Raw genomic sequence first — 27,505 nt, forward strand, 5'->3', positions numbered from 1 at the left:
GGGCTGCCCATATTGACCAACTGTGGCATCATTGAGTATCTTTGTGGCACCTGGTTCTCAGTTATGTTTAGATAAACAACATATGGAGGCATTTGTATTTGTCTACTGAGATTTTGAAGAAAGTGTGGGAAAAATGGCACTTTTATATTCTTCAGAGGGGACCCAAGTAGGTGTAGCTTCTTGGGTAAAGCAACTTGCAATGTGACTAAAAAATTTAAAATGTGATTTGTTTGAGGATTCCACTTCTAGGAATTTATTATTCACACAAATGTACGTGTACATTAATGTACAATACATAAAGACACATCAACATAAAATTTCTTGCAGAATTGTCGACACAAATAAGATGGTACAATGAAAATGCCCATCACCTGATGACTAAATAAATCATATTAGAACCATTTGGTGGAATATCATACAGCTGTTAAAAAGAATGAATGTAACATGTTCTGATTTGAAACAATCTCTAAGATTTTTAAGAACAACAAAAAAGTTAAGACGCAGAATAGTGTATCCCTATTATATAAAAGTGAAATAGGGATCCCTGGGTGGCGCAGCGGTTTGGCGCCTGCCTTTGGCCCAGGGCGCGATCCTGGAGACCTGGGATCGAATCCCACGTCAGGCTCCCGGTGCATGGAGCCTGCTTCTCCCTCTGCCTGTGTCTCTGCCTCTCTCTCTTTCTCTCTGTATGACTATCATAAATAAAAAAAATAAAAAAAAACTTAAAAAAAAAAAGTGAAATAGAGAACTCACTGAGGCTTACAGAATTTTTAGAAAGATACCCGCAAACTAGTAATAGACTGAGGCACTGCAGTGCAGCTGGGGGGACTGAACCAGGGATACTTATTACCCACTGTCCTTCTGTTGTATTCAAATAATTCCCCATGTGCACACATTTCTCTAAAATGGAAATAAATAATAAATAAATAAAATAAAATAAAATGGAAATAAATATTAAGAAAGGTAGTCTAAAAAATACATTGCTTATGAATGTAGATGAGATGGAAACAGACAAATCTGTTGTTAGTGTGACAGGACCATATTCGCATGGTCACAGATTAGACATTAACACAGAAAAATCAAATTAACTGAGAATTAGTGTAGGGGAATTGCAAGTAATTCCTTTAAAATGCTATTTCAATGTTTTAATGTTGCCACTGAAATAAATAAAGATTAGTATGGGGGAGGGACTGGGTGCCTGAAGAATTAAGTAATAGCTTTATAAATATGTTGCTCTGAAATGAGTAAACAGAAGACTAATGAGCCAAAGAAAGCTCACCAAATGGTCCAGGGAGGAGGCAGTTAGCAGGAGGAATGAGAGGAGAGGAGCCAGGGTGTCTGTGCTTGGTGGGATGGCTAGCCAGGACACCCCATGGTGCGACTCTGGGTTCAGACCTGGGAAGTGAGTGAGGAGGAACTGGGAGAGCTTAGGAAGGGGATCCAGCCTGCAGAGCCCTGAGAAACCAGCCTTCTGGAGAGCCAAATGAGGAGAAATGGTGGCCACGGGGTTGATGAAAGCATCAACAAATCTCAAAGGGGACATTTCCTTAGGAAGGCAGGGATAAACTCAGTATCTATGAGACGACTGCTCTAGAAATGTTGACTTCTCATGCCTCTCAGTATAAAAAAAAAAAGAATATGATCATGTACCCCTAATAAATGTGTTTATTTATTTAACGCATGCATGTACTATTGTACTAGTACATTATATACATTTTAAAATATATAAAAGTATTTTAAAAGATGCATCTAACGTGAAATACTCAATATTTAGAAATTTTTTACCTTTAGTAAAATAAATTCTATAAAGCCAATATTATTTTTAGGAAAAGCTATACAGTTAAATATACTTCAAGACTGTCAAATACTCAACACTCTGGGAGGTGATCATTCACAAGTTTGGTTGAAATTCAGAATAAATGGATGTTGGTTTTAAGGGCTGACTTAGCTGAAGATATCTCACAAGGATATACAGAAGTGTAGTAGGGCAGGATTTCATCAATGATCATTTCTATTTTCCAACACTGCCCACCACTTGTACTATGGTTTGGGTGGAGATTTTGTGTTAATTTTCAACTTGGTTGAGCTTTCTTCAAAGTCATTGGAAGGTACTGTCTTTTAAAAAGAGTTTTTAAACACATAAATTCTCTAAAATTCTTTGGTAGATTTAAAAATAGAAAATTTGGGCAGCCCCAGTGGCTCAGCGGTTTAGCGCCGCCTTCGGCCCAGGGTGTGATCCTGGAGACCCAGGATCGAGTCCCACATCGGGCTCCCGGCATGGAGCCTGTTTCTCCCTCTGCTTGTGTCTGCCTCTCTCTCTCTCTGATGAATAAATAAATAAAATCTTTTTAAAAATACATAAACAAATAAAATAAAAATAGAAAATTTTGCTTTTAAAAGTTCAGATATACTAAGAAATATTTTGTTGACAAATAATAGTTTTTTTGTAAAAAAAAAAAAAGTCATATAAATGGGAAACATTTCTAAAAATCCATTTTGAAAATGCTCTTTTCATAGCATGAGTTTCTTTCAAATAGCAGTTATTCTCTTGTTGATCCAACATTACCTTGACATTGGAGAAACAGGTTATGAGTGTTTGGTCTACAAAAAACAGCCTCCAGAAAGCAGGTCACTGAAAACCACTTGTTTTCATAGATGAGGTGGGCCAATTTGAAACACTTGTCTTTTTTGTAGAAGAGAAAGCACACAGTCCTCTTTAAGTGAGATTACTCTAAGTACTGTGCCTCAAAATAAACATCAGACCTCTCTATGGCAAAACATTTTCATGATTATTCCCCATCTTATTACAGAGAAGAGTAAAAATTCAACTGGTTTTAAAGGTTGTATTTTTATGAAATTAACCATATTGATGACATTTGCTGGCATTTCTGGCACTTCTGTCTTCACTTCTAGCTTCTTTGCTGCATTAACTCTCCTAGGACCAATAAGTGAATCAATTTCTTGTGCTGGCCTATTTTTGTAACCTTACTCTGAATTCTTTTTTATTCTAGTCAAAGCAGCTGTTACCTTACATAATTTTCCCATAAAGCATTATTTTAACTAACAAAGTCATTGACTTTTGAAAATATATCTTTTTTGGTATCTCGGTCCTTTAGTGACTCACAAATAAGTAGGTGTTCCATTTCATTACTGAAACAGAATCAAGCAAATACCCTTATTTGGAACATGTGAGAAACAGCAGTACTTTCCTCCAACTGCCTAGCAAACCTCCCACACTGCATACTGTTTCTTTAAAATTTTAGCAATGTTTCTATGCATCTTCCAACGGAATTTGCTGACAAAATCAGGCATTTTATTTTGCAGTTATATTGTTTTCCATGGGTTATTACAGCTATTTTTTTTTTTTACAATATAGTAAAAGGAAGAATGAGCATTTTCTTAATGATGTGACTTTTTGTCTTAAACGAATAAGTAAGAAAAATTCCAAATAGGCTTTTAAATATTCAGTTTAGTAGAATTCCGGACTAGATTTAGTATTGCATAATTTTAAACATTGCTAAAACATTTTAAACTATTTGTTTTCATTTTGTGGGTCTTTAGATTTTAAATATCTTCCTAATTATGATGGCCCCATAGCACCATTAAGTATTATCTCAAGGCACAATCTATGCTTATGGTGAGGATCTTCCTTAACGATAGGGGCTAGAAATTTGTATTTCATATTGTCTCTTGTAGCTTCAAATTTTAATTTTTTAGTCTGACTTCTTGTCAATCTGAATAGATTGTCATGGTTTTACCACATCTTGCTGCTGAGCATATACCAGTGCTGAGAAGGGTCAACCCAGCCATTTTCTTATGGTTGGCCTACACCTGCATTCTTTATCTTATTTTTAATCCTCTTTTTTTCCCCCCTGGAGAATTTTAATTTATGTGTCCATTTGGTAAAGTTAATTTAATTAAAATGAAATAATTTAATCCATAAACCTATTTCACCGAGTGAGCCTACAGAAACTGCAGTTCCTTGAATTAAGTCAAAAGGAATTAATCAGGGGATCCCTGGGTGGCTCAGCAGTTTAGCGCCTGCCTTTGGCCCAGGATGTGATCCTGGGGACCCGGGATCGAGTCCCACATCGGGCTCCCTGCATGGAGCCTGCTTCTCCCTCTGCCTGTGTCTCTGCCTCTCTCCCTCTTTCTGTGTCTCTCATGAATTAAAAAAAAAAAAATAGTGAATTAATCAGTGAGTGGGGTCTTTGTGGATCATTCCTTCTTCCCTCAGGACAAATCACATACCACAAAGGACACAGGACACTCTGAGATATAGATGGACTAAGGATGCCAGGATCCACCATATCTAAAATATTAGTCAAGCTCAATTTTTTTTTAAGATAAAAAATATATCTGGGGATGCTAATAATTTTTTCACCTATCTCGTGGATCTCCTTGGGCATCCCACTGGGCAACAGATCTTCCAAAGCATGACCTGTTTCTAGTGACTGCCGTTCCAAGTCCTCTCTGCTCATTCTGCTGGGTCAGACAAGGACTTCACAGAAATGGACATCTGGACCAAATAAAGCCCTTGGGTCAGGAAAAAAAAAAAAAAACCCTCAAGACTTGCCATGCAATTTGAGAGAGACCTGTACTTAACAGCCTGAATTTTTAAGGACACCCACTCCTTCTTCTCCCCATAATAGTTCAGCTTCCCTCAGGGACATTTGTGAAAGTATATCTGTGATCACAAAAGTCAAAAGTTTCTTGGTTAATCTTGGCCCAATTTAAATGGACTAACCTTCAAGTCCAGCCTAAGGGCTGAGCAAACATGTACTTCAGCTGTGGAAACAGCCTGGCCCTCTGTCCCCCTTCCCCTTCACAAAAGGAAATGGGCAAAATTGAAGTCCAGGAGATGCTGTAAATGATAGAATCATCCTTTCTCTGGTGAAGAGCCAGCTCTGAAGGAGGTAAACGTGGGGCGAGTCAGCTATTAGATCACTGCTGATGTCCTTGCATCCAGATTTCTGTGGCTCTGAGATGCAAAGAACCCAGATCCTCACACCTTTGAATGTTGCTTTGTGCGTTTCAACAAAGATAAGCCTGGTCATCCAAAAAGCCACTAGTAATCACATCTTCATTACCATTTGAAATATAGTATAACAAACTCACCCCTCAAAATCTTCGGAGGAAGATCAGATTTCAGAGAAGAATTCCATGAAGAAATCTATATGACTGTTAAAACCCATGTTTTATTATAAATTGTGCCAAAGATACATATACTTGGGTCCTGAAAATATTATACCTTATTCCCTTCCAGAAGGAGGCAGCAACCCATAGGTGAACAGCAAAAGACAGGCATTTCCAGCCTTTTAACCTCTGTGCTTGGCAAACAGGTTGATTGTGAACAGCTGAGCCAGGCCATGGGTTACCTGCATCTACAGTCACAAGACTGAGAGGGACCAGGGCCAAGAAAGGTGCCAAAGCTTGGAAGTCAATGACCTTTTGGATAAGAAAGACTCTAGAGTCATTTAAGGGCATCTGGTGCTCACAATGAGAGAGTACCAATGCTTATAATTTATTTAACACTTGGGCATAAAAAAATCAGTAGAAGTCAAGAAATGGCTGAAATTGGCCCAGAAGTGCCCATGGAGAGAAAGGCATGAAGTCAGGCCAGTAACTCTATAATCACACTAAGATGCTTTTGTCTTTTTTCTGTTTAGGGTTTGCAATTACAATCACGAGAATTCCCAAAAGTAATGCTAGAAGTTTCAAAGTCAGTGTCTTAAATGGGAGACTGGGGTTTTCCATCCCCACGGGTCAGCCACCCAGCGGAGGCTCTGATGGGGGTACCAGATGAGAAGAGAGCACCGAGATGAAATGAAAGAGCATCTCTGGATGGTGCTTTGGAACCTCGACCCCCTTTAAATCATGAAAAGTGCCTCCTTTTGTGTAATCTCTTCCCTCCCAAGCCTAAGCAGACTGTGAAAAGCTGCTTTCTAAGTGGCTCTGGACATTACCCATGGGCTCTGATTGAGGATGTGCCAAAGTTGCCAGTTTTCTCAAAAAAAAAAAAAAAAAATTCCCCCCACTGGCCAGTGTAGTGTTTGACATGGCCCTGCTATTCCCTTTCCTTGAAGCTTTCTGATTTCAGGAGGATTGAGTTAGACTGGGAAAGGCCAACTTCCCCCACCATCCATCACGGAGAGCCTACACGGTGGGTTTAATCAGATCATGACTCATCTACTTGTGGGAGACCTGAGGACCAGGGCTGGGAGTGTCAGGAGAGGACATGCCATGGGGGGGACCTGGGATGCGCAACTCCCGGGGACAGCATGAGGACACCAGGCACCGAGTGGAGAGAGATGGCTCCAGAGTCACTTGCTACTTGGGCATGGCTCAGATGCTGAAGCTGAAAACCCCATCCTAACAGCACAGATGAGAAACCCACACAACCTAATGAATAATGAACTTAACTAAAATTCCCAGCACTGTGCTCGACTTCAGCCACAAGATGGCAGGCAACAGTGGAAGATTCTCCAGAGCCTTGCCCAGAAAGCATCCTGAAGACCTGAGGGAAATCAAGCTCCCACTGTCCAGTCCACCAGCTGGCCGTGAATGATACATTTATGAAGCTGCTACAGGTTAAATTCTTGTTGAGAAGGTTCTAGATTTATTTATCATCCACTTAGAGAATGAGATAGAAATATGTAGAAAACCTTGATTTTCTATTTAACTGTCATAAGCCTCAAAAAAATCAACTTTCGTTGGTTACTGCTTGTAATGTGGAAGAAAAAGTTCTAGAATTTGAGTTCCAGCCCTGAATTCTAGTTCCTGTTCTTAAGAAGGTCCTTGACTCCGGGAAGCCATGCCCCAGAGCCTCAGTTTCCTTCTTGGTTGGACTTGGATGAACTTTGGGATTTCTTCCAGAAACCAGTCATGGAATGAAATAGCATGTGTGGGGGAAAGCAGGCTGAGAACGAAGTGGGCACAAACGTAAGGTCCTGCAATGCTTCATTTCCACCGCATCCTTGGGGAATGGGCTGTTCCACATGGCGAGTTTTCCAGATAATTGAATTTTAAATGCTGAAACTTGTTTTCCTTTTAACCTTCTGTAATGGAAATCTTTCTAAAGTGTATTACACGCTTCTCAGGCTTCTTCAACAGCAAGCTGAATATAGTTTCACCTTGCCCGAATGTGTCTAGGTCATCGCGACGCCACCTCTTACTATATATTACAGTCCTGAATAGAGCACCGGTGCCTTTGGGCATATTCAGGTAGGCAGGACGCTCATGCTAAATGGCCCCAGAGACTATATTATAAAGGTATAATTGGCATTTCTTCCTTTCTGTATCTCCTACATCACCACCTGCAGTCACTTCCCCAAGTTACACCTTCTAGCAGCATTTGACACTCTGTTTAAAATCTGCTATAACCTAGAGAGAACTCAAGGTTGCTATGGGTAACCAGAGTCTGAGCTTGTAACAACCCTAAATTTAATTTTACACACAATTTAAAGGCAAAGGGTACTGTGCTGAAGGTTACGTGTGGTCAGGGCTGACATTCAGTTAGCTCGCCCAGTGTGTAATGTAATGTTCCTCTGCTAGTTGGCCAATTGCCCAGAGCCCCTTGGGCCCTCCTGCCAGCTCAGCACCCTGACCTGTCTCCTGGGATCACACAGACTTCTCACTTGCCAGTAACTCAAAGGTGCACCCTGGCTCCAGACCTCTGTTCCTGGAGGCACCAGCATCCTTTCCAATTGGCTGGTACCCATGCCATCCCCAGATGCTCAGTATTTGATCTGAAGGCTCTTCTCTTTCCTGCCGAGTGCACTGCTAAAGTTTGCGGCTCCTGTCTGTCCCTCCAACTCAAAGGCCTCTTCTCAGTTGCATGCAGTGCTGTGGGTTCAGATCACCTGACGCTGACCAGGACGGGTGTTAAAAGTTAGCTTTGACTGAACATCTACCATACGCCAGATGCCTATTCAGTACATCAACTAAATCACCTTATCTAATCCACTAAATGGCCCTATTGGGGAAATAGCATCACCCTCCTGTGGCTGAGGTAACTTGCCCAAAGTCACACAGCCAATAAGTAGGCCTGGAAGCCAGTTCCATCTTTCTGAGGTCAATGTTCTTTGCACTATACTCCCCTCCTGTTTATTAATGTACAAAAAAGTCTGGTCATGGTTCACATCCTGGAAAATACATTTTAAGTGAAACATGGGCCCTTTTACTTTTCAGAAAAGGCTACTTGTTTTGTTGTGTGGGTTATGTTTTAATTAATTCCATATTTTGTTACCAATTTGGAACAATCTGTCCTCAGGGAACAGATCTGGTTTACTTATAGAAAGCTGGCTGAGGGAGGGAGGGACTGGGGTTACAAAGTATTCCTTGTAGGAAATGATCTAAAAAACCTTCCCAATTCTCCCTCCACCAAACAAAAGTAAATAGAACATTCCAGAAAATCCCATCTTCCCTAAAGTAGGTATGATAATAAGAGCTTGCAAACAAAAACCTTCCTCTGTGTGTTGTTGTTACCAGCTATGCCTGCAAGATGGGGCTGTTCCCACTGAAAAGAATTAGGGGCTCCCAGGGCTGCAGGGGCTGAAGAGGTGGGGGTGGCTAGAAGCAAACTGCAGACCTGAGGAGTATCATCCAGTAGAAAGCAGAATGGGCTCTGTAATTTTGGGCCAGTCACAGCCTTGCCTTTGGAACTGGTTCTGGGTGCAGAAAGATGTCAAACCCATAGCTATGAATTCTCTGCTCTTTCCCCTGGGGATGAAGTTTACAGATTGACTCTAAGCTAATTTTTAAAATAAGCAAACCATGACCTCATCTTCCACATTTTGCACCTGCTCCTCCCACACGTAACACCCACAACTTTCAGAGTATCCTCTTCCAAAAGCATTCACCATGCTCTCTAGTTTCCAGAGTAACTCTAGTGAGGGAGGAAATCATCCGAATAATTGACTAGCCATAGGCAACAGGGTCAAAATACCACACGTATTGGTTTGCTAGGGCTGCCATAATAAAGTTCCACAAACGAAATGGCTTAAATGACAGAAATTCATCTCACAAGTTCTAGAGGCTAAAAGTCTGAGATCAAGGTGTTGGCAGAGCCATGCTCCCTCTGAGGTACCAAGGCAGGGTCTGTCCCAGGCCTCTCTCCTAGCTTCCGATGGTTCCCTGGCTTGTTGCAACATAACTATAATCTTCACTTGGTGTCTGTGTCCAGCCTCATCTTAACTAATTACATCCGTAATGGCACTATTTCCAAATAAGGCCACGTTCAGAGGTACTGGGGGCTTAAGACTTCAAAACATGAATTTGGCAGTAGCGGGTCGGTGGGTGGACACAGTTCAAACTATAACATCATCTAAGGTAGTTTTGAATTCAAAATGAAACACAAGGGAAGGAGCGGGGCGGGGGGGTCCTTCTTCCTTTATGACAGTCATTTCCCTGTCTGCATGTCTTATCATATTTGATGAACACAAATCCCAGGTACATTTGTGAACACCCAGACATAGCAATTAGCAATCCCACAGAACTGTTCCTTGACCTTTTCTCCTATTTCCATCAGCTTCAGCTACTTCAGTCCAGATGCCTACTGACCACATCCATCCAAATATCTCTTCCTGACCACACAGAAGTGGGATGGATGGTGCGTTGGATGAGGTACAACTCCTAGCTGGGACTCAGAGGAGAGTGACTGAGTCTCTCAGCTCTCACTATGACATCATCGCATCACTGCTTCACTTCTGTGAACTTCTAGAATGATAAAACCAGCTCAGGCGGGTCAAATGAAATGTCTCAGAGATTCACTCCTAATATGTTAGCATAAGCAGATGCAGCTAACGTCCCTCCCACCCTCACTCTTCCATCCCAACACTCTTACCCGAGGTCTCAAAGCTAGTTGCTCGAACACCTGTGGAGAGAACCCAGAATCCCAGACTCAGTTCATTGCTTCCCCCATCTCACCATACTTGCCCCCTTCTGGGAGCCTCCATTAAGGAGTCTAGTTTTATGTCCCACTTTCTGTCATGACTCTGGGCCCATCATCTTTCTATTTTTCTGTATATTCTTTCTTAGAAAAAAAGGTGGGGGGGGCATCATCCTAACACTCCCTCCAAGGAATAAATTAAAATCACCAAAGAATCCTCCCTTGGTAGCTGGAAAGCCTTCTTATTTCAGGGTCAGATATACTTTCAGTGCCTGGGACAGAGAACTTTGCCTCTTAAAGACTCCACAGCCTTAAGCAGTCAATGGGAGGGGCTTCCTGAACAGATATGAGAAAAATTATCCAGTATGGGAAAACTCTTCCAAATTCTAAAGAATCTAGCAACCTCTTGGATTAGAAACTCCCAGTCTTTCCAAACACTCTCCAGGTAGAATACTTACTGTGAGGCTAATATTTTATTGAGCACTATGTGAAGCACCTGGGTGGTTCAGTGGTTGAGCGTCTTGCCTTTGGCTCAGGTCGTGATCCCAGGGTCCTGGGATCGAGTCCCACAGGACTTCTCTCTCTGTCTATGTCTCTGCCTCTCTCTCTTCATCTCTCATGAATAAATAAGTAAAATCTTTTAAAAAATAAACATAGTGCGAGCCCTTTATATGCATTATTGCATCATTTAGTCATTGGATCAATAGTGTTATCATTCCCATGTCATAGACAGGGAATCCAAGGCTAGGAGGGATGACTTTTCCAAGGTCAACCAGCTTACAAGTGTGGGAACCTGAGGAGGCAGCACAGTTGTCTGGCTCCAGAGCTGGAACTCTTGACCATTATTATTCTCTCCTGCTGGATGTCTCCTCTATGCTCTTCCTTCGGCTTCTGCATTCAAAGCGGCTCCCCTCAAAACTGACAGCTACAAAAGGCAGTGGCTCTCAGGGACAGCTCTAGGAGGGCTGCCTCAAGCTCCATGTTGATCCATGCTTCTAGCCCCGAGGACCCACCTATCAGGGACTGGAGTCACCTTCTCCATACCAGTGAATACTATAGTGGTCAGTCCTGTTTCTTTTCTAAGAACAATTTCTAATTTTAAATAGAATCATTTCAAAAATAAATAAATAAATAAAAAATAAAATAAAAAAGAATCATTTCTCTTCAGCACCCCTCCTTGAAGATGAAGCTTCTCCCAATAACTGCCAGTTCAGGATTCAGCCATTAGCCAAGAATATCTCTTCAGTCAGATGGGCAGCCCAAAGGAAATATTGGTGAGACTCTACTGAGTAAGTAGTCACACATGCCAGCCAGCCCTGTGCTAGGACTATTCCATGCATTGGCTCATTGAAACTTAGACCACACTATATGTGCCTGATGACTTCTTGTTGCCACTCCATGTCCACTCTCCACCATTTTCTATCTACCCTGCCCTCTGCCCCAGGTTGACACATATGGACAATCTCACTGGGCTCCCTTGCCACTGGCCTCTGGCTGGTTTCTGCCAATGGAAAGCTTTAATAGAATACTGAAGGGAAGAAAAAAATTAAACTTAAGGTACTTCTGTTCTGGCTTCTTCCCTTCAGGGTCTCCTTGGGTTAGAAGTCTTCTCACTGGAAGGTTACTGCTTCTCAAGGTGACCCTGTCTCCATCATTCTCTTTTCTTGGAACATAGGAGTCCTCCTCACAGGAGCCCCTGAAGGCTTGTCAAAAGTTACGCATCTCAGAATATCTTCAAACTTCTCTTTTTGTGTCTCATCCATATACACCCATTACTAAAACCCTGGTGTGCCATAAAGAGTCAGCACAGCACATTTGGGGTATTCAATCCATGTACTTTCAAAGAAAGGACTGGTTCTTGACTAACTCCTGGGAAGTAACCTCTACATCCTTGGAATATTCTGCATGATACCAGATAGTTTATGCTAATAATGTGATTTACAGCAGGGGCATTGGGCCATGTGGCATTAGTTTGAACTCTGGAAGGACTGAACTCTGAGTAGCTAAGGTCAGTTACACGGGCGCTCCATGTCTGGGTGACTGACCTTCAAGAAAAACCCTGATGCCAAGGCTCATGAGCTTTCCTGGCTGATAATATTCTACAGATGTCACACGTCACTGCTAGAATTGAGGCCTTCTGTACAATCTACTGGGAAGGACCACCAGTGGGAAGAGTGGGAAGCCTGCACTGATTCTCTCTCCTGGACCCCACTGCATACCTTTTGCCTTTGTTGATTTTAATCTGTATCTTTTTACTGTAATAAACTGTAACCTTGAGTTTTTCTGAGTCCTTTAAGTCCTTCTAGTAAATCCCTGAGGTTGAGGGTGGTCTTGGGGACTCTGAGTCACCTGGGAAACAACAGTCCAATCATAACTTACTGCCATGATATGTGGCCATGCAGGTGAAAAACAGAAATATACTCATCATTCACATGGATCTTCCAGGATGGGAAAACGAGGGCGACGGCAGGGGTGGCTAGTGGTCCAGAGATAGTTCTAAGCATCTCGAGGTCCTTCTGGCCTTTGAGTCTGTGACTAGGGTGACAAGGGACGCGCAGATAGAAATATATCCAGGACCCAACCTTTGGTGTTCCAACTGGAGGGGAGATGCTGGGTTGAATGCAAGAGGGTTTAACTCAATGTGACATTTCTCATACTCTTGCGTCATGTACTATTTTTTATCTCTAATCCAAGTTTCAGAAAAAAAGCAAATACCCTGAGTCTGAGTTCTCTAAGAGAGAATGAAGCAAAAAAGAAAGATACAAATACCACGATACTTCTACTTAGTGTATCTTCCCTTTATAGGATAAATGCCACTGACTTCTTACCAGAGTGGATCTCATAACCCTCTGCAGCTACAGATTGGAGCAGCAGACACAAGTGAGCCACAGGGGTCCCCCTTCCAGCCCCTGTAGGAACTGGCACTCCCCCACTCACCTGGCCCCACTGACATCAACTCCAACCATCAGCTGCCCATTCAGGGAGAGGATTTCATCGCGCAGTCGGACCTTCCCACTCTTCCCTGCCGGGCTGTTCTTCCTCAGCTCTGTCACCCAGATGCAGCCAACGTCCAGTACAGGGCCCGGGTGGGTTTTCCTCTTCTTGCCCCCTCTGCGCTTTTCTCCGTAGTCCCCAAAAACAGGGATGTTCCCAAAACTGAGGCCCACAGTCTCTGTGTCTCCCAGCTCCTTGGTGAGGTACACAGTACAGATTTCCATTCCTGGGGGGCTGCGGTCAGGTGGGACCACACTCTCATCCACAGCAAAGTTGAGCTGGATGTATTCCTGCAGCTTCTGGATGGCTGCCTGGCAGAGACGCTGCTCTGGGCCATCCCCACCCTCCCGCAGGCTGTTCTGCAGCCACTGGTAGAGGAGGGGCAGGTGCAGCATGGCATTGTCCTGGGTGATGGGCATGGTGCTCACTCCCAGACACCAGCATCATGAGAGGACCTGCTTCTGGGGGCTGGGCCCTGTAAGGCCCCATGTCCCTTGGGAACCCTGGCTGTCATCAGCTTTGCCTGCGTTCATGTTCAGGCTGGCAGATGAGCCTAAAGGATGCCTGCTTGAGACTGGGCTGTTTGCTTTGGCAAGAGGAGGACAGGACACATTAGAACAACAGTGGGACAATTGCTGTGCCTGGAGTGCTCACCAAAGAGAAGGAAGGAAGTGTCTGACAAGGTCTTGTTTGGTTCCTTTCACAGCAGGGCCCATGCAAATGACCTGGAAATGGGCTATTCCTCCAGCAGCCACAGCATGACCTCACCTGGTCCCATTTATGCCTGGAAGAGATAAAAACAAAAAATTTCAGTCACAACAGTGAGCCCTCTGATACAGAACACATCGCCTCCTATAACAAAGAAGGACTGCGTTTGCTGTTTTGAGTCAGGAAGCTAATGCCTCTTCTCCTTCCCCAGCTAACCTCCACCCTGTATACACAGACAGACACACTAACAGACAGACACAGACATACAGACACACAGATGCACACACACACCCTTCCCCCAGACAGAAACCTCTGGAAGAGTGACTTCCTCTAGGAAATTTTCCTGATCATCAGGGAAATAAGATGACTTTTTCTGGAACAAATCCCATCAAACTCCTACCCAACCAGGAGGCTATGTGAAAGACTCCCTGGAAGACTGTTAGAGGGGTTCTGGACATATTGAAGAGCTTACATTCGTAGGAAGTTAAAATCTATGTCCATTTGCCTTGATCAGCTCAACTGCATACTCAGGAAGGCTCTCCATCCCAGGACTGACAGTGATGCCAAGAGGAGAAACAGCCAATCAATGGCACAGAGAGATGTAGGCTCTGGCTTAGGACAATACCCGTCCTAAGCTTAGCCATCATGTAGCCTCAGAGGGGATCATGTCCCTATGCACCCTGTAGCTATTTGTTGCTTCTCTTCTTTTCCTTTGCTAACTGTTGGGATGCCCTACTCTTAGGCCAGTCCTAAAGCTATCTCCTCCAGAGAAATGATTCTCTATGCTTCTGGGTGAGGAGACTTGGCCTCTCCCTGGCTTGCCCTTGAACACACCGCTCAGAGCAGTGATGTATCTCTCGGGCACTGCCAGCTGCAGCAGGCCTGTCTCCCCTGCAAGAGCTTGCAGAAATCCCCCCCACCCCGAATTCTGCACAGTGCCTGGCACACAATACATCCCCACAATGAAAGGCTAATTTAATTCCATTGCCAATCCACCAGAGAAAACTTTCACCTTCAGCCTTTGTAAACAACAGAAAAATGACCCTTTTCATTCTCTCCTCTGAATTTCGCCTTCTCCCGGAGAAAGTCAACATAAACTATGCCATCTAAGATGGAAAACATTCTCTAGCCTTCTTAGGAAGTGATTTAACAAGAAATAATAATAAATGGGAGAGGTGTCAGAAGCCATGTCAATAATACATGACCTTATTACTCAGTAACCATAAAAAAATTTCCAATATAGCAAGTTTTGAGCTTTCAAAGAACTTGAGTGCCAGCTATTAATTGGTTCCAAATAAATCAAAAGCTTAGCAAATATCATCTACATAATCACATGCCTATTAAAAAAGAAATGCAAGATCAAAGCAAAGATAATCCATAAATGTACAAAAACTGAATGTTCCCTTTGGCCAAAATAAGTAACACCTCTCGCTGCAAAGTGACTCCACACAGACATATTAAAATCTTATGAATAAATCAAAACATTTTCCATCAGGCCTAGCAATCTTTACGAGTCTCCGTTTTCTCATCTGTAAAATGAGAAAGTTAAGCTAAGTGATCTCCAAGGTCCGTCAAATTCAACAGAGAGGTCCTACAACACAGTGACGGTGTCTCATTCATTGGTGTGCTCCCTACCCCAGCACAGTGCCATCAACGTGTAGACTCTCAATCATTGAAAAACAATTTTTAAAATATCCTTTAAATTACAATTTTAATGGTCAATGATTCAGGATATTAGTCACAGTTCTGATAGTCCCATACATATGAAAACAGGGTAAATATCTTCGACAAGTTGTTTTTAAATAAATCTGATCGAAGAAAACCCTAGAGAATTTTTCTCTTTGCTGTCAACTTGTATTCATTCGATACATATTTCCTGAAGATCAATTAAGAACCAGGCCTTGAACTTGGCACCAGGAGTATACCATCAATAAGGCAAATTCCTCGCCCTGAAGGAATTCATAGTCTAATGGGGAGATGCCTAAATAAGTGGAGATCAGTGTGTAGAAGTCTATGACAATCCTCTTAACAGAAGTGACAAAGGTACATTCCTAGAAGCCATGTTTGTGGAATATAAACTCCCCAGGCACTGGCGATGGGTCCAGAGTTAGGGATCTCATGCAAGCTGGAACAGACTTCTTTCCTAACAACTGAGTGATCGGATCTAGAGAGAGGGGGTCTAGTCTTAAGTGAAGAGAACGATAACTTTTGAACTAGGGGCTCTAGAGGCAATGCTGCCGTGAAGGTATTTCTGTCCTGCCAAGAAATAAAATAAAATTGAATAGGAGAAGGCAGAGGCGAAAGCCTGGGGAGAGAACACTGGTTTCCTCATGGCATTCCTCGTCTTAGTTTCAGACACCCTGGACAGGGCTACTTTGCTACCCTCCTCGTCAATCCAAATGACCGTATCAATCCTTACATTGAATCACATTTAGAAAAATTTAACTATTTAAAAAAGAAGAAAAGTAAAGCAAAACTAAACTTAAAAAAAAAATCCTTCAAATAAAAATAAACTTTACCCTGAGTTGGTTCCTGCACTTTGCACCTTGAAAGTTAATACGCTGGAGGTGGGCAAAGCTGATTGGTTCAACTTGGAGCAGGATCAGGAGATATCAACCTGGCTGCTGGGAGCCCACCCTCTGACTGTGAATGTTGTGGGCTCCGGGAAGGAGTTTTCGGAAAAGGAAAGGTTACTTCAAGACATTTAGTCTTATTTTGATGTTCATGGGCTATATAACTTTTTGGTTCCATACATATAATTGGGAACTTTCCAGTAATCCCTCCAGCCTCTATTCTATCAATTCCTTTTTCTGTTTCTATAAACAAGGGAAGTAGAAGTGTCCCAATCTACTACAATGATTTGAGATGACTCAGGGCATAAGAGGAGATACACAATTTTGCAATACTATAAAATGAGTGGTCTTTCCAATTTCCAATGAAACATTCCAGTGAACAAAACATTGACCTAGAGAAGATACAGAATAGAAACCTGCAAATAATACAAATACATCCCTCCGTGGCTGACCTGTGCAGAGGTCTAAATGCTTCTCATCTTGAAGATCCATTTCAACAGTGAGCAGAATTTGTGGACATGAAAGTCTGCAAAGCATGTTCCAGTTCACTCTTGTCTATCATATATAATTCTCCAATTAGAGTCCCATCTCAAAGCAAACAGCCATGATAATTTAAATTAATTTTGACCAGCCTGAAGCTGACAGCCTTAGCCATCCAAAATTCAAAATGAATGCTTCTTAGCAGATTCTGATACTGTGTTTAGAATCTACCAACTTTCTCAGATCCTCTTTCAGCTACACTATGCATGCACAGCAGGGCCATATCACCCACAAGGGGCTGAAAAGTAATTCTGGGTTGAAGAGGCCAACAAATCTTGGATATGATCATGGTTAGTACCTAACTGCAAAGCTCAATCCTATATGATCGATTATTACTCCTTAGTATTTAATATTTTGCGTTAGAATTTAAGTTAAATTTTTTTCTTCAGGGTGAGGAGATCAGGAGAATAACGCAAAAGATGGAGAGACACCAAACTAAGTGAAACCAATCATCTGGCCAAAGTCACAGCCCCAGAGTCACCTGAAATCCAGAGGCTAAATCCTGAAACTGGCAAGGGGGTGCACAAAAGGGTCCTCAGGTTTATCCAGACCTTCTAAGATTCACACTGGGCTGCCTTGTACTAATTCCCTCTCACAATTGCCTGAATTCTTGATGTCCTCCTATTCTGAATTCTGCTTAAGTTCCAAGTTCCTTAGTCTTCCTTACTTCTGGACTGGATTCCTCTTTTGACTTTGAGAAGATCTCACATTTTAAAAGTGAACCAATGTTGACTAAATACTTACTATTCATTCAATAGGTGTTCATTGAGTGTCTGTCACATGCAGGGCCCTAAACACAACAGACAACATTCCCACAAAGCCTCATGAAGCCTGTGCTGTGAGGGTGACAGATTAGTAAACATAAAATACTATAATGTCAGATGGCAATTCTCTCTACTACGAAAAGAACTATGGTGGTGTCAGAGTTTAGCAAATGGTGGACATATGAGGTGATTAAAGAAAGGCTGGCTGAGAAGAGACCTAAATAAAGTGAGGGATTGAGGTGAGAGACTCTCCATAAGAGTACTAAGGAGACAGCATGTGCAAAGGCCCTGAGGTGAAAGCCTGCTTGGCTGCCTAAGGATAGGTGTGGGGATAGGTGTGGCTATCAAAAAGGAGTGAGGGGGAAATGTCCCCAGTGAGCTAGATGCTTTCCCCATTGTCTTGTTCTCTATAAAACAAGGGCATCTGAATCCACTTTATCAACACTGGCTAATGGCTAATGTTTTCTGAGCAAAACCACACTCAAACACTGTTTAAAATGAGCACTTTCTAAGGATTACCTTATTTAATTGCTGCAACAATACTGTAGGGAGATATTATTAGTATTTCCTTTCTACAGACTCAGACAAATGACAAAATCTGAGAGGCTAGTTAAGGAGTAGAGAGGCTAATTTTAAGGCTAATCAGGACTAGAACCCAATCCACTGGACTTGGCCATGTAGGCTAGCACTCTGCCCTGTAATTACTGCTCCACTGTCACCAATGAGTCTCACATAATAAATAAATAGGTATCTTATGTCAGAAGCTGGTGGCTTTCTACCTAGTATCAAGTCTCTCTTCCTTCCTTTATTTTGTTGGGTGTGATATAGTTAACTAAAATTTGGCCTTTCTTGGAGGTATGGATAGTATAACAACATAGATCTGGCCAATGAGATGAAAGTAGAAATTGGTACACGTGGGGCTTACACCACCAGCATTACTTATGAGAAGAACAGAAATGAAAAGAAAAAAATAAATCCCCATGTTGTTTAATCATTGTTGTTTTGGATTTTTCCAAATCCCACTAACTAGCTGAATTAATCTCCAAACAAATAACACAAGGTAATACCCAGAAGTAAGGGGACTAGAAGTAATAGAGTCTAAAACTTAGAATTGGATGAGAAAAGAAAGGAGAGAAGCAGATGCCAAGAACCTGGATATTTGCAGACTGGAAAGGTAACTCCTGCTACCTAATGTAAACTATTTGGTTAAAGTGCCACCTGCCATACCTTCCATGCAAAGTCACTGATGTATTGATTGAGGCTATGATATTAGAGAAGATGGTAGGAAACTTTTAGAATATGGGTAGATTATTTGTCATTCTTAGCACAGTCTAGAGCTCCTCAACTCAGCCAGCAAGCGAGATGGGGAGAAATATCACTTTGCTAAGGAAGATATTCTATTTAGTTATTAGTTTATTTATTTAGAGACAGAGCAAGAAAAAGAGAGAGAGAGTGGGGGGAGGGGCCAAGGAAGAAAATCTCAAGCAGACTCCCCCTGAGATGGAGCCTGATGCAGGGCTCTTCTTCCATTAGTCCCAGGTATGACTCCTTGTGACTAAGCCCTGATACATCTAACCTGTAATACTAGAAAAGATATAGAATAACATGATCTCAGGGTCGAATATAGATATGACCCTGAGATCATGACCTGAGCTGAAATCGAGAGTTGGATACTTAACTGACTGAGTCACCCAGGCGCCTCTAAGGAAGGTACACTGGACATTCAGCCAGTAATCTAAATTGCCAGAGAGCCCCATATTCTGGACCCTGCAAGGCTGAGAAAATATGCTTTATCAGAAGAGGGTGGGTGGTACCCTACCTAGACAGAGGTTGTAAGCCTGTTGCCAAAGGTGTGATTATCCACTGGACATCATTGTTTCAGCTGTTCCAGCAGCACACATTAAGTAGTATATGTTAAGTTAAAATTTAGGGAGATTGACGGAACTCATAAGCTAGAAATAAAAACAAATCATCAGGAACTAACCAGGAACCTGCTAAGTTGTTGGGGAATTATACTGCCAAAACCCCAGACCTGGTTTGTAACAGCTTGGGATGGTTCAATCCCCAAGGCAATCCCATAACTCTTGCTCTCCCTCCCTCCCCTAGGCAATTCACACCTACAAGATATAGGCAGTGTGTAATAGAGCCCCCAGAAATGGTATCTTTCCAAACCTACCACAGAAGAGGACATGGAAGACAATGAATGAGGAATAACCTCCCAGAGACAGGGAAGGGCCATGAACAGCAATGAACAGGAGCTCCTGCCACAGAAGGGGGGGGGGGGGGTTAAACTCTTACTATTCTTGCTCATGAGGATTTGGTCATTGTTATGGACTGTGGCTGCTGTGTTTTCCATTCTTCCTTTTATAAATAGAAGTTTTTATTATAGTTATTCTCTATCTTTTCTAGTATTACAGGCTAGATGTATCAGGGCTTAGTCACAAGGAGTCATACCTGGGACTAATGGAAGGGACCACACATCACCCACAGATCCAGGGCTCTAATCTTGATCGACTAACTGGTTGGGGCTTGGGTGCCATCTGTCTTGGGAATGGGGAAAATCTATCCTATGCAGAGAAAGAAGGGTATGTCTGAGTAATCAAAAGAAGGAACTGTGGCTAACTGCCTACATAATATTCCTTCTCTCCTCTCCCTAACAAAAATCCATCTGTGTTTAAGGAGCAAATACCCAGTCAAAAAAAACTATGTTTCTTAGTGCCCCTTTGTGTGTGTGTGGGGGGGGGGGCGCATAACATACAGTCTTGGCCTGTGAAATTGTTTGGTAGGGTTACCAGAAAGGTTCTTTTTTACAGGCACTCTTTTTCTTTTTCCTTCTTGAAATGCATATATGATGGCTGGAGCTTTGGCAGCCATCTTATGACCAATCATAAAGCACAGGCCTGGCATCCTTAAGCATCTGTACCAACCCTAGACATTCAACCACCAGACATCTCTTTACATGAGAGAAAAACAGGCCCCTACCTTGTTTAAGCCTTGTTAACCAGACATTCTGTTATAGGTGAACAAAATCCCTAATGATCACATTGCTTTAATTTACTCTGTACCCTCAGAGTAATTCAGTAAGATCCTGAATATAACCCTGAGTGTTTCAACTTTAGCCCTGCTAGTTTGTCAATTAGCAGCTATTATTAAGTTTCTACCTTGGTTTGGGTCACCAAAACAATAACAACAAAGCATGTGTTTGCCCCTGAAAGAGCTAAAAGCACACATGAATTCATGCAATGGTTTACTGGCACCATTGTGCAGCCCTAGGTGTTTCAGACAAACCCACAACTGATTGAGAAACATCGCAAATACAAATGACTGTGATTCTGAGGTGCCTGGGTGGCTCAGTGGTTGACCACCTGCCTTTGGCTCAGGTCATAATCCTGGGATCAAGTCCTGCATCAAGCTCCCCACAGGGAGCCTGCTTCTCCCTCAGCCTATGTCTCTGCCCCTCTCTCTGTGTCTCTCATGAATAAATAAATAACACCTAAAAAAACAAAAACAAAAAACCAAATGACTGTGATTCCTTTAGGTTGGCTTATGTTTTGTAAGGGCAAGGTACTGGCTAATTCTTAACTATCTACATGGCTGACTGTAGACTAGCTGAGTGGCTGTGCATATGAGACAGAAGAAGTTGATCTAGCTTTTACATCATGAAACATGAGTTAATTGTGCCGGGCATTATGCTAGGCTAGGGAAGAAATGATGAATAGCCCTGTGGAAGCTATGGTCTACTGGACAAAGAGATCATTAAATAAAGTGTATAAAGGGCCATGAAAGTGGTACATTTGTGGGCATATGATGGATTCTGGAAAGTGAGGCTTTACGAGGTCTATGCTGGGGTTTTAGGGGATGAAAGAGGTGTTCCCATATAAATGATAGAAGATGAGAACTTAGAGGGGACCTCAGGGATTACCACATCCAAGCTTCAATTTTAAAGAAGAAAGAAATATACATCAAGACAAGATGAAGATCCTTTGGTTTCTAGGTCTAATAATCTTTTTAAGAGTAAGAAGAAAGGAAAAATAAATGAAAGGAAAAAGAATGACACGGCAGCTATTTTGAGAAAGCTAATACTTGAAGATATTGCATGTTCTGGAACATGGGCTATTTGTCCAAATAACAAAAATTAGGAATGAATAGAGATTGCAGAAATTCATGAAACATCATGCATGTTTTCTATTAGGTTGAGTGCAAGAAAACATCTGGGGACCAGAAAACCAAGACGGATACTGTAAATTATTTTGGTTAGTTCTAAAATATATTTGCTGTGGCTTCAATACTGAAACAAGTTTGTGTATCAGGTTTAGGACTCTTTACTCAGAATGTCAAAATGTGGCCAGTTCTGGATTAATAATATTTCTGGAGTTTAGGTATCTCAATTCTTTTTTTTTTTTTTTTAAGATTTTATTTATTTATTTGAGAAGGAGCACAAAGTGGGAAGGGCAGAGGGAGAGGGAGAAAGAATCTGAAGCAGACTCTGCATGGAGCATGGAGCCCTATACGGGGCTTGATCTCATGACTCTGAGATCAGGACATGAGCCCAAACCATGAGTCAGACACTTAACCAACTGCACCCACCCAGGTGCCCTGGTAATTCAATTCTAAAAGAATATGATGGTTGGGGAAAAGAGGGCATTTATGGAGTTACATATATATCTGTGAAATGGTGATCCAATATTTTCAAACAGTTGTTATCTAACATGGATAATTGACTGAGGCAGTCACACTTTTGTGTCAGCAGTACAATAATCATGAGTCACTGCACTTGCCCATTTTAATATGAACATCTTAATGTGACCATCATGTCCACTTTCTAGGGACCGTGCAGCCATGATGGCACCAATCTGTCATCCACAACCCTATGGATCACACTATCAATATACAACATGCATCATAAGTTCTTTTTCAATTATACTTGAGGTTTAAAAAAATGTTTTGAGTATGGTTGACACACAGTGTTACATTAATTTCAGGTATGTAATATAGTGATTCAACTTCTCAATACGTTATATATGCTCACCCCAAGTGTAGCTACCATGTGTCACCACACAACCCCATTACAATATCATTGACTAGATTCCCTATGCTGTACCTTTTATCCCTGTGACTTATTCATTCCATAACTGGAAGCCTGTATCTCCCACTCCCATTTTGCCCCTCTTGAGTTATTTTTTTTTTAACGGAGACTTATTTTACAATATTTTACAGTTGTTCCTTTCAGAATAATTGTACTATTTAGCTGCTTCTGCTGTTTAGATTTTTGGGTAAATAATCTACTTACTATACTTAAATTCTTAGCATGTAACTGCACAGGATCTGACTTCCTCATTAATTAGCAATGACTCCAATATTTATAATAGCCATTAGCTAGCTGTAGGTCCCCAGGCAGGTCATTTAGCATCTTTAAGCTTCAGTTTCTTTACCTGCCAAATGAAGTGGTTCTACTAAGTTTCTTTCCTGGTTCTAGCATTTTCCTGGACTTTGGAGCTGAGTTAGCAAGACAAAAGAGGGAGTCGCTAGCCTCATTTAGAAGCATATACACAACACATGGAAGTTTTAAACTGCAGAAGAGATGGGCCAAATTGCTTTATCAGATTTTGAATATCTGCCAAGACAAAGGGAGGAAGGGGGGCCCTGGGGTGGTTTTACATTCATGCGCTTATAACCACAGTTCAGCTCTTTCAGAAGACAAGAAGAAATATATCCTACTGAATAAAAGCTCTTTGGAACAGCAGGGAAAAAAAACAACAACCAAGGTTTCAAGGGGGAAGCAACTTGCCTAGGGGGTGGGGTACAATAGGAAATCCGGTGTTTCCACTGAGGCCCCACAGACTCTCCAATTTGGCAAGGGCCTAAACTGTGTAGAGACCAGCCTCCACTCCCTCCCTCCCAGACTGCTTGTAGGAGTCAGGGCTGGAGCGCCTGGTGCAGAGACAGTATCCTCAGAGGAAACCAAAAGATCATGGAGCACAGCCTGTGTGCCTCTCTGAGCATCCCCTTTTCCCAGGCCTCACTGTGGGAAAGGACTCAGACAAGGATCACAAGAAGCAAGTCAAAGTCATGGGAGTGAGAGAAAAAAGAAGCCTCACTTGTCCTCTTCCAAGCAGGAGATCAGAATTAAGGAGAAGGAAAGATTAAAGGAGTGTGATATAACAGTGCCCACACTCTTGATGGACCCCGTGTGCCATCTTGGCTGTTAAAAGGGGTGGGAGAGAAATGAAGTGGAGAGAAAAGAAGACAAGAGATGGCTGAAATTTAAAGGAACTAGGTTGGAAATCATCAAATGGAAGTTCTACTTGGGCACTGCAGCAATGACCTTGGGGAGAGATGGGGGGAAATGAGGAGGACGGACACAGTCTCTTAAGATCCCGTTGTTGCTGTGTCAGTGTTAATGTGTGGGAGCATGTGCAAAGGTAAAAGATGTGGCTGGGGAAGGCCACAGGTAGGCCAGGGAGAGGTTGCAAGGCGACCCCGGTCTTGGTCAGCTTGCCTAATTATGTCTGCAGGCTCTCAGGCTCAGAAACATGAGTTCCGTCTACACATTGAAAGAGTATCTACCTCTCAAGTGTAAACATACAGTTAGCAGCAAGAATGCTCATTCATTAATTTTCAATTGGAAATACAATGATTAAGTGGATGCTGGCATCGACCTGCTCAATGTCTGCCTTCCCTACAGACAGGATACAGAGGAAGGCAAGCTTCAGAAAGAGGAGGACCAGGGGAGCACAGGAGGGCCCCCCAGCTGAGGTACTCTCTAGTTGCTCTCCCATTCCCACCTGGGCTCTGCAAAGGAAAATTGTTCACTTAGCTAAGCCTCCCCTATGCTAGACAACACTTGAAAAGGTACCTCTAACATCTAGCTCCTGGATGTTTTCTTTTTCTGTTCTCTGCATGGACTACCTCCTTCTATTCACACCCCTTTCTCCAAACTGCATGCTATAGCATCAGTAAGTGTCGAATTCTAGTCTCTGAATTATGGGCATTATCACATTTTAGTTCGTGCTCTCCAAGATTACTATGATTCAAGTTTTGGATCCCACGTTTTTGTAGAAAACTTCTTAACTTGGGTATTCCTGAAGCTGGCTATTCGATGATGTATGATATGCGTACAAGTTTCATTCTTTCAAACAAGTAGAAACTTGTCTTCTTTGTTTCTAAGTTCAGGGTTGTGGGATGGGGTCTCACTATTGCACCCAAGTACCAATGATACTTTCCAGATTTAACAAAACTATAGGAGACAGAGAGCAGTCACGAAGCAGGCACTCTGCAGCATGGCTTTGATGAATGGCTCTGCAGCGCGCTCAGAATGGTCTGTGTGAGCCTTTGGGAGGTGAGGACAGGAGGGATAGAACTCAAGTCACAAAGGGAAAGCCAGGGGAGTCACTGCTCTCCTTACCACTCTTGACCTGGAGCCCTGCTGCGGAGCCTTATGCTGCTGGAATTCCAGAGAGCTCAAGCATTTCCCAGAGCCCCATGGCCCTGTGGCAACATCCCTGCTACACAGATGGGGGAACAGATTGAGAGGGGACCTGCGATTCAGTTGAGAGTCAGAGCACTAGGCATCCATGACGTCACTCGGCAAAAACTCACTTTGGCTTGGAAGCAGGTTCTCGTCCATTAAAGCCAAGCCTCTTGCCAGGAAAATAGAAAATCAGAATTTTTTAAAAAGAGCCTTTCTAGTTCTCTGTATTGGAGAAAATGTAGGCACTGGGGCATGTCTAAATGGGGGGAAAAGTAGACAGTTGGATCCATTATGTGTTTAAAGTTTTAGGACAGAAATCTAGTCTTAACACAGCTAGGCCTGCAGAGTAGATGCTGTGGGCAATAGATGCTCCCAGGCACCCTGTTGATCTGGGAAATTACCCAGATTAGCAAAATGGCCATTACCTGCCACCCACCAAGTTCCGTTGAAGCATTTCCAATGGCTTTAAGCACCCTGGTCAGAGGACTCTAGGTTCAGAATCATTCCCTTGCAAAGGAGCATGTGCCAAGTTGGACTCTAAAGGAATCCTGTGAAAACAACTAAAGACCGGTTCTCAACTTGAGATTGCAAGTCTCTTTGCCTGAGGAGGTGATTAAAAACTTGGCCTGCCTCCCCAGGCAGATGCTCTTGCCCCCTGCCTGGTGGGCCCTAGTCATAGCTCTGCTCTCTCCTGCCCTGTCTTGTCACTACCTTCCTTCCCTTCCCACTGCTCTCCAAGACTCAACATTATGCCTTCTACCCAAGTCTTTCCCACGAGTCTCATGACCAGAAGAGAAACAGAAAGCAAGATGCCTGTGCTTCTGGGGTTCCTGGGTTACACCAGATAAACACTGGATTCCTCAGGGAGGAATCATTCATTCATTCACTCCTTCATTCAACAAATATTTATTGAATGCAATAAATAGAATGACATCCTCACCCTCAGGAACTTAAAAGCTGAAGCAGTCTTGCCAAGCTGGGCTGAGCCTCAGGATCCCTGGAAACCAGGGTAGCATCCAGATATCTGCACTTATAACAAGTGTTTAGGGTACCTCGGATGTAACAGAGCTTTTCTTTTTTTCTTTTTTTAAGATTTTATTTATTTATTCATGAGAGACACAGAGAGAGAGAGAGAGAGAGGGAGAGAGAGAGGCAGAGACACAGGCAGAGGGCGAAGCAGGCCCCATTCAGGGAGCTGGACGCGGGACTCGATCCCGGGACGCCAGGATCACACCCTGGGCTGAAGGCGGCGCCAAACCACTGAGCCACCCGGGCTGCCCAGAGCTTTTCTGATGAAACTGTTGGTTGGGTAGAATGAAAGGCGCTGGCTACTCCGTGACTCAGAACTGAAACCACGGGAATACAGTCAGCTCTAACCTCCTAATGTTTCAGGAGGCCCCTCATTTCCTACCCATGTAGAGGGTGTTTGATTTAGCAAATAAGGATATATAGCGCCCAGTGAAATAGGAGTTTCAGATAAACAATGACTAATGTTTTAGTATATGTCGAATTTTGTAGTATGTTTTAGTATATGTATGTCCCATGCAGTGTTTTAGGACTATTATGCTGACAATTTTATTCATTATTTATCTGATATCCCAATTTAACTCTGTGTCATGTGTTTTATGTGGCAACTTTACATCTACCCCATCCCAAAATGAAGCTCTCAGAGCCTTTGACCTGCATGCTTTGCTTGCCCTTTGTGAAAGAATCCTACCCAGCACCTGTGTCCCTGCCTCAACAGGCCTTTTGCTTCCTCCTGGATGTAAATATCACCCATGGGCCAGGGCCACCCACACCATGCAGGCAGAGTGAATGAGTCAGCCCTGGGATCATAGCTCACCACCCCACTCAGAGGAGCTTCTCTTCCTGGCTCCCTGTGCTCTCAGCCTCTGGTCTCATGTGCCCAAATCTGCTACTCCCAGCCCCGTTCCCTTCCTTGAATGCCCCTGCTCGCTGGGGTTCTGTGAATACTGGTCCTCTCTGGCCAGATGACCTCTTGTCTCACACAATACAACTATGTCATAGGATGAAAGGAGGCAAGGAATAGAAAAACTGTTTGATGTAAGTACTAGAAGTACTCCACCAGTGATTGTCAAAGTATGATCCCAGAATCATAACCTCCTGGGGTTTACAATCATAGCAGCTCTGATTTTATCAGTTGTATTTGCTTATTTTTCTGGGTAAAATTTTATTTGAACAACGTAGCTCAAAACCACTTGAATATCATCACTAAAGCATACAACCAATTCTATGGCTTATTTTGAGTTGTAGAGGAAACTGTTGACTGTCTACACAGCATCTGTTCCCTTTTTTCTTTACTCCCTAACAGAATTCTAATTTTTGTTCAGAGATTCATCCATCCTTTTCTGGGCAGTAGGTGTCCCAGTTCTAAAGATGGACTCATCAATGGTAACATCCTTCCCTCGCCAGTAGTGGTTTCAAGAATGGGCAGGTGACCCAACACTGTTCAAAGAGTCATGAGGTAAAGCCTTCCAAGGGTCTTCTGGAAAACCTTGCCTCACTCCTAAGACAAAGTGCCAAGAAGCAGTGGTCCCTCTTCTTC

The 27,505-nt window shown here is 42.7% G+C and overlaps 1 protein-coding gene across 5 annotated transcripts in view; it reads right to left on the minus strand.

The window, feature by feature from the left end:
- Positions 1 to 27,505, minus strand: part of PDZD2 (PDZ domain containing 2) — a 357,195-nt gene that overhangs the window by 214,734 nt on the left and 114,956 nt on the right. For all 5 annotated transcript variants that reach the window (XM_072757135.1, XM_072757134.1, XM_072757132.1 and 2 more), the window contains one exon: positions 12,827 to 13,667. In XM_072757135.1, the coding sequence (XP_072613236.1) occupies positions 12,827 to 13,302 (476 nt within the window). In that variant the 5' untranslated portion in view covers positions 13,303 to 13,667. Of the gene's footprint in view, positions 1 to 12,826; positions 13,668 to 27,505 lie in introns of those variants that run through there.

Source organism: Vulpes vulpes, chromosome 4, assembly GCF_048418805.1.
Source record: "Vulpes vulpes isolate BD-2025 chromosome 4, VulVul3, whole genome shotgun sequence".
Lineage (NCBI taxonomy): Eukaryota > Metazoa > Chordata > Mammalia > Carnivora > Canidae > Vulpes > Vulpes vulpes.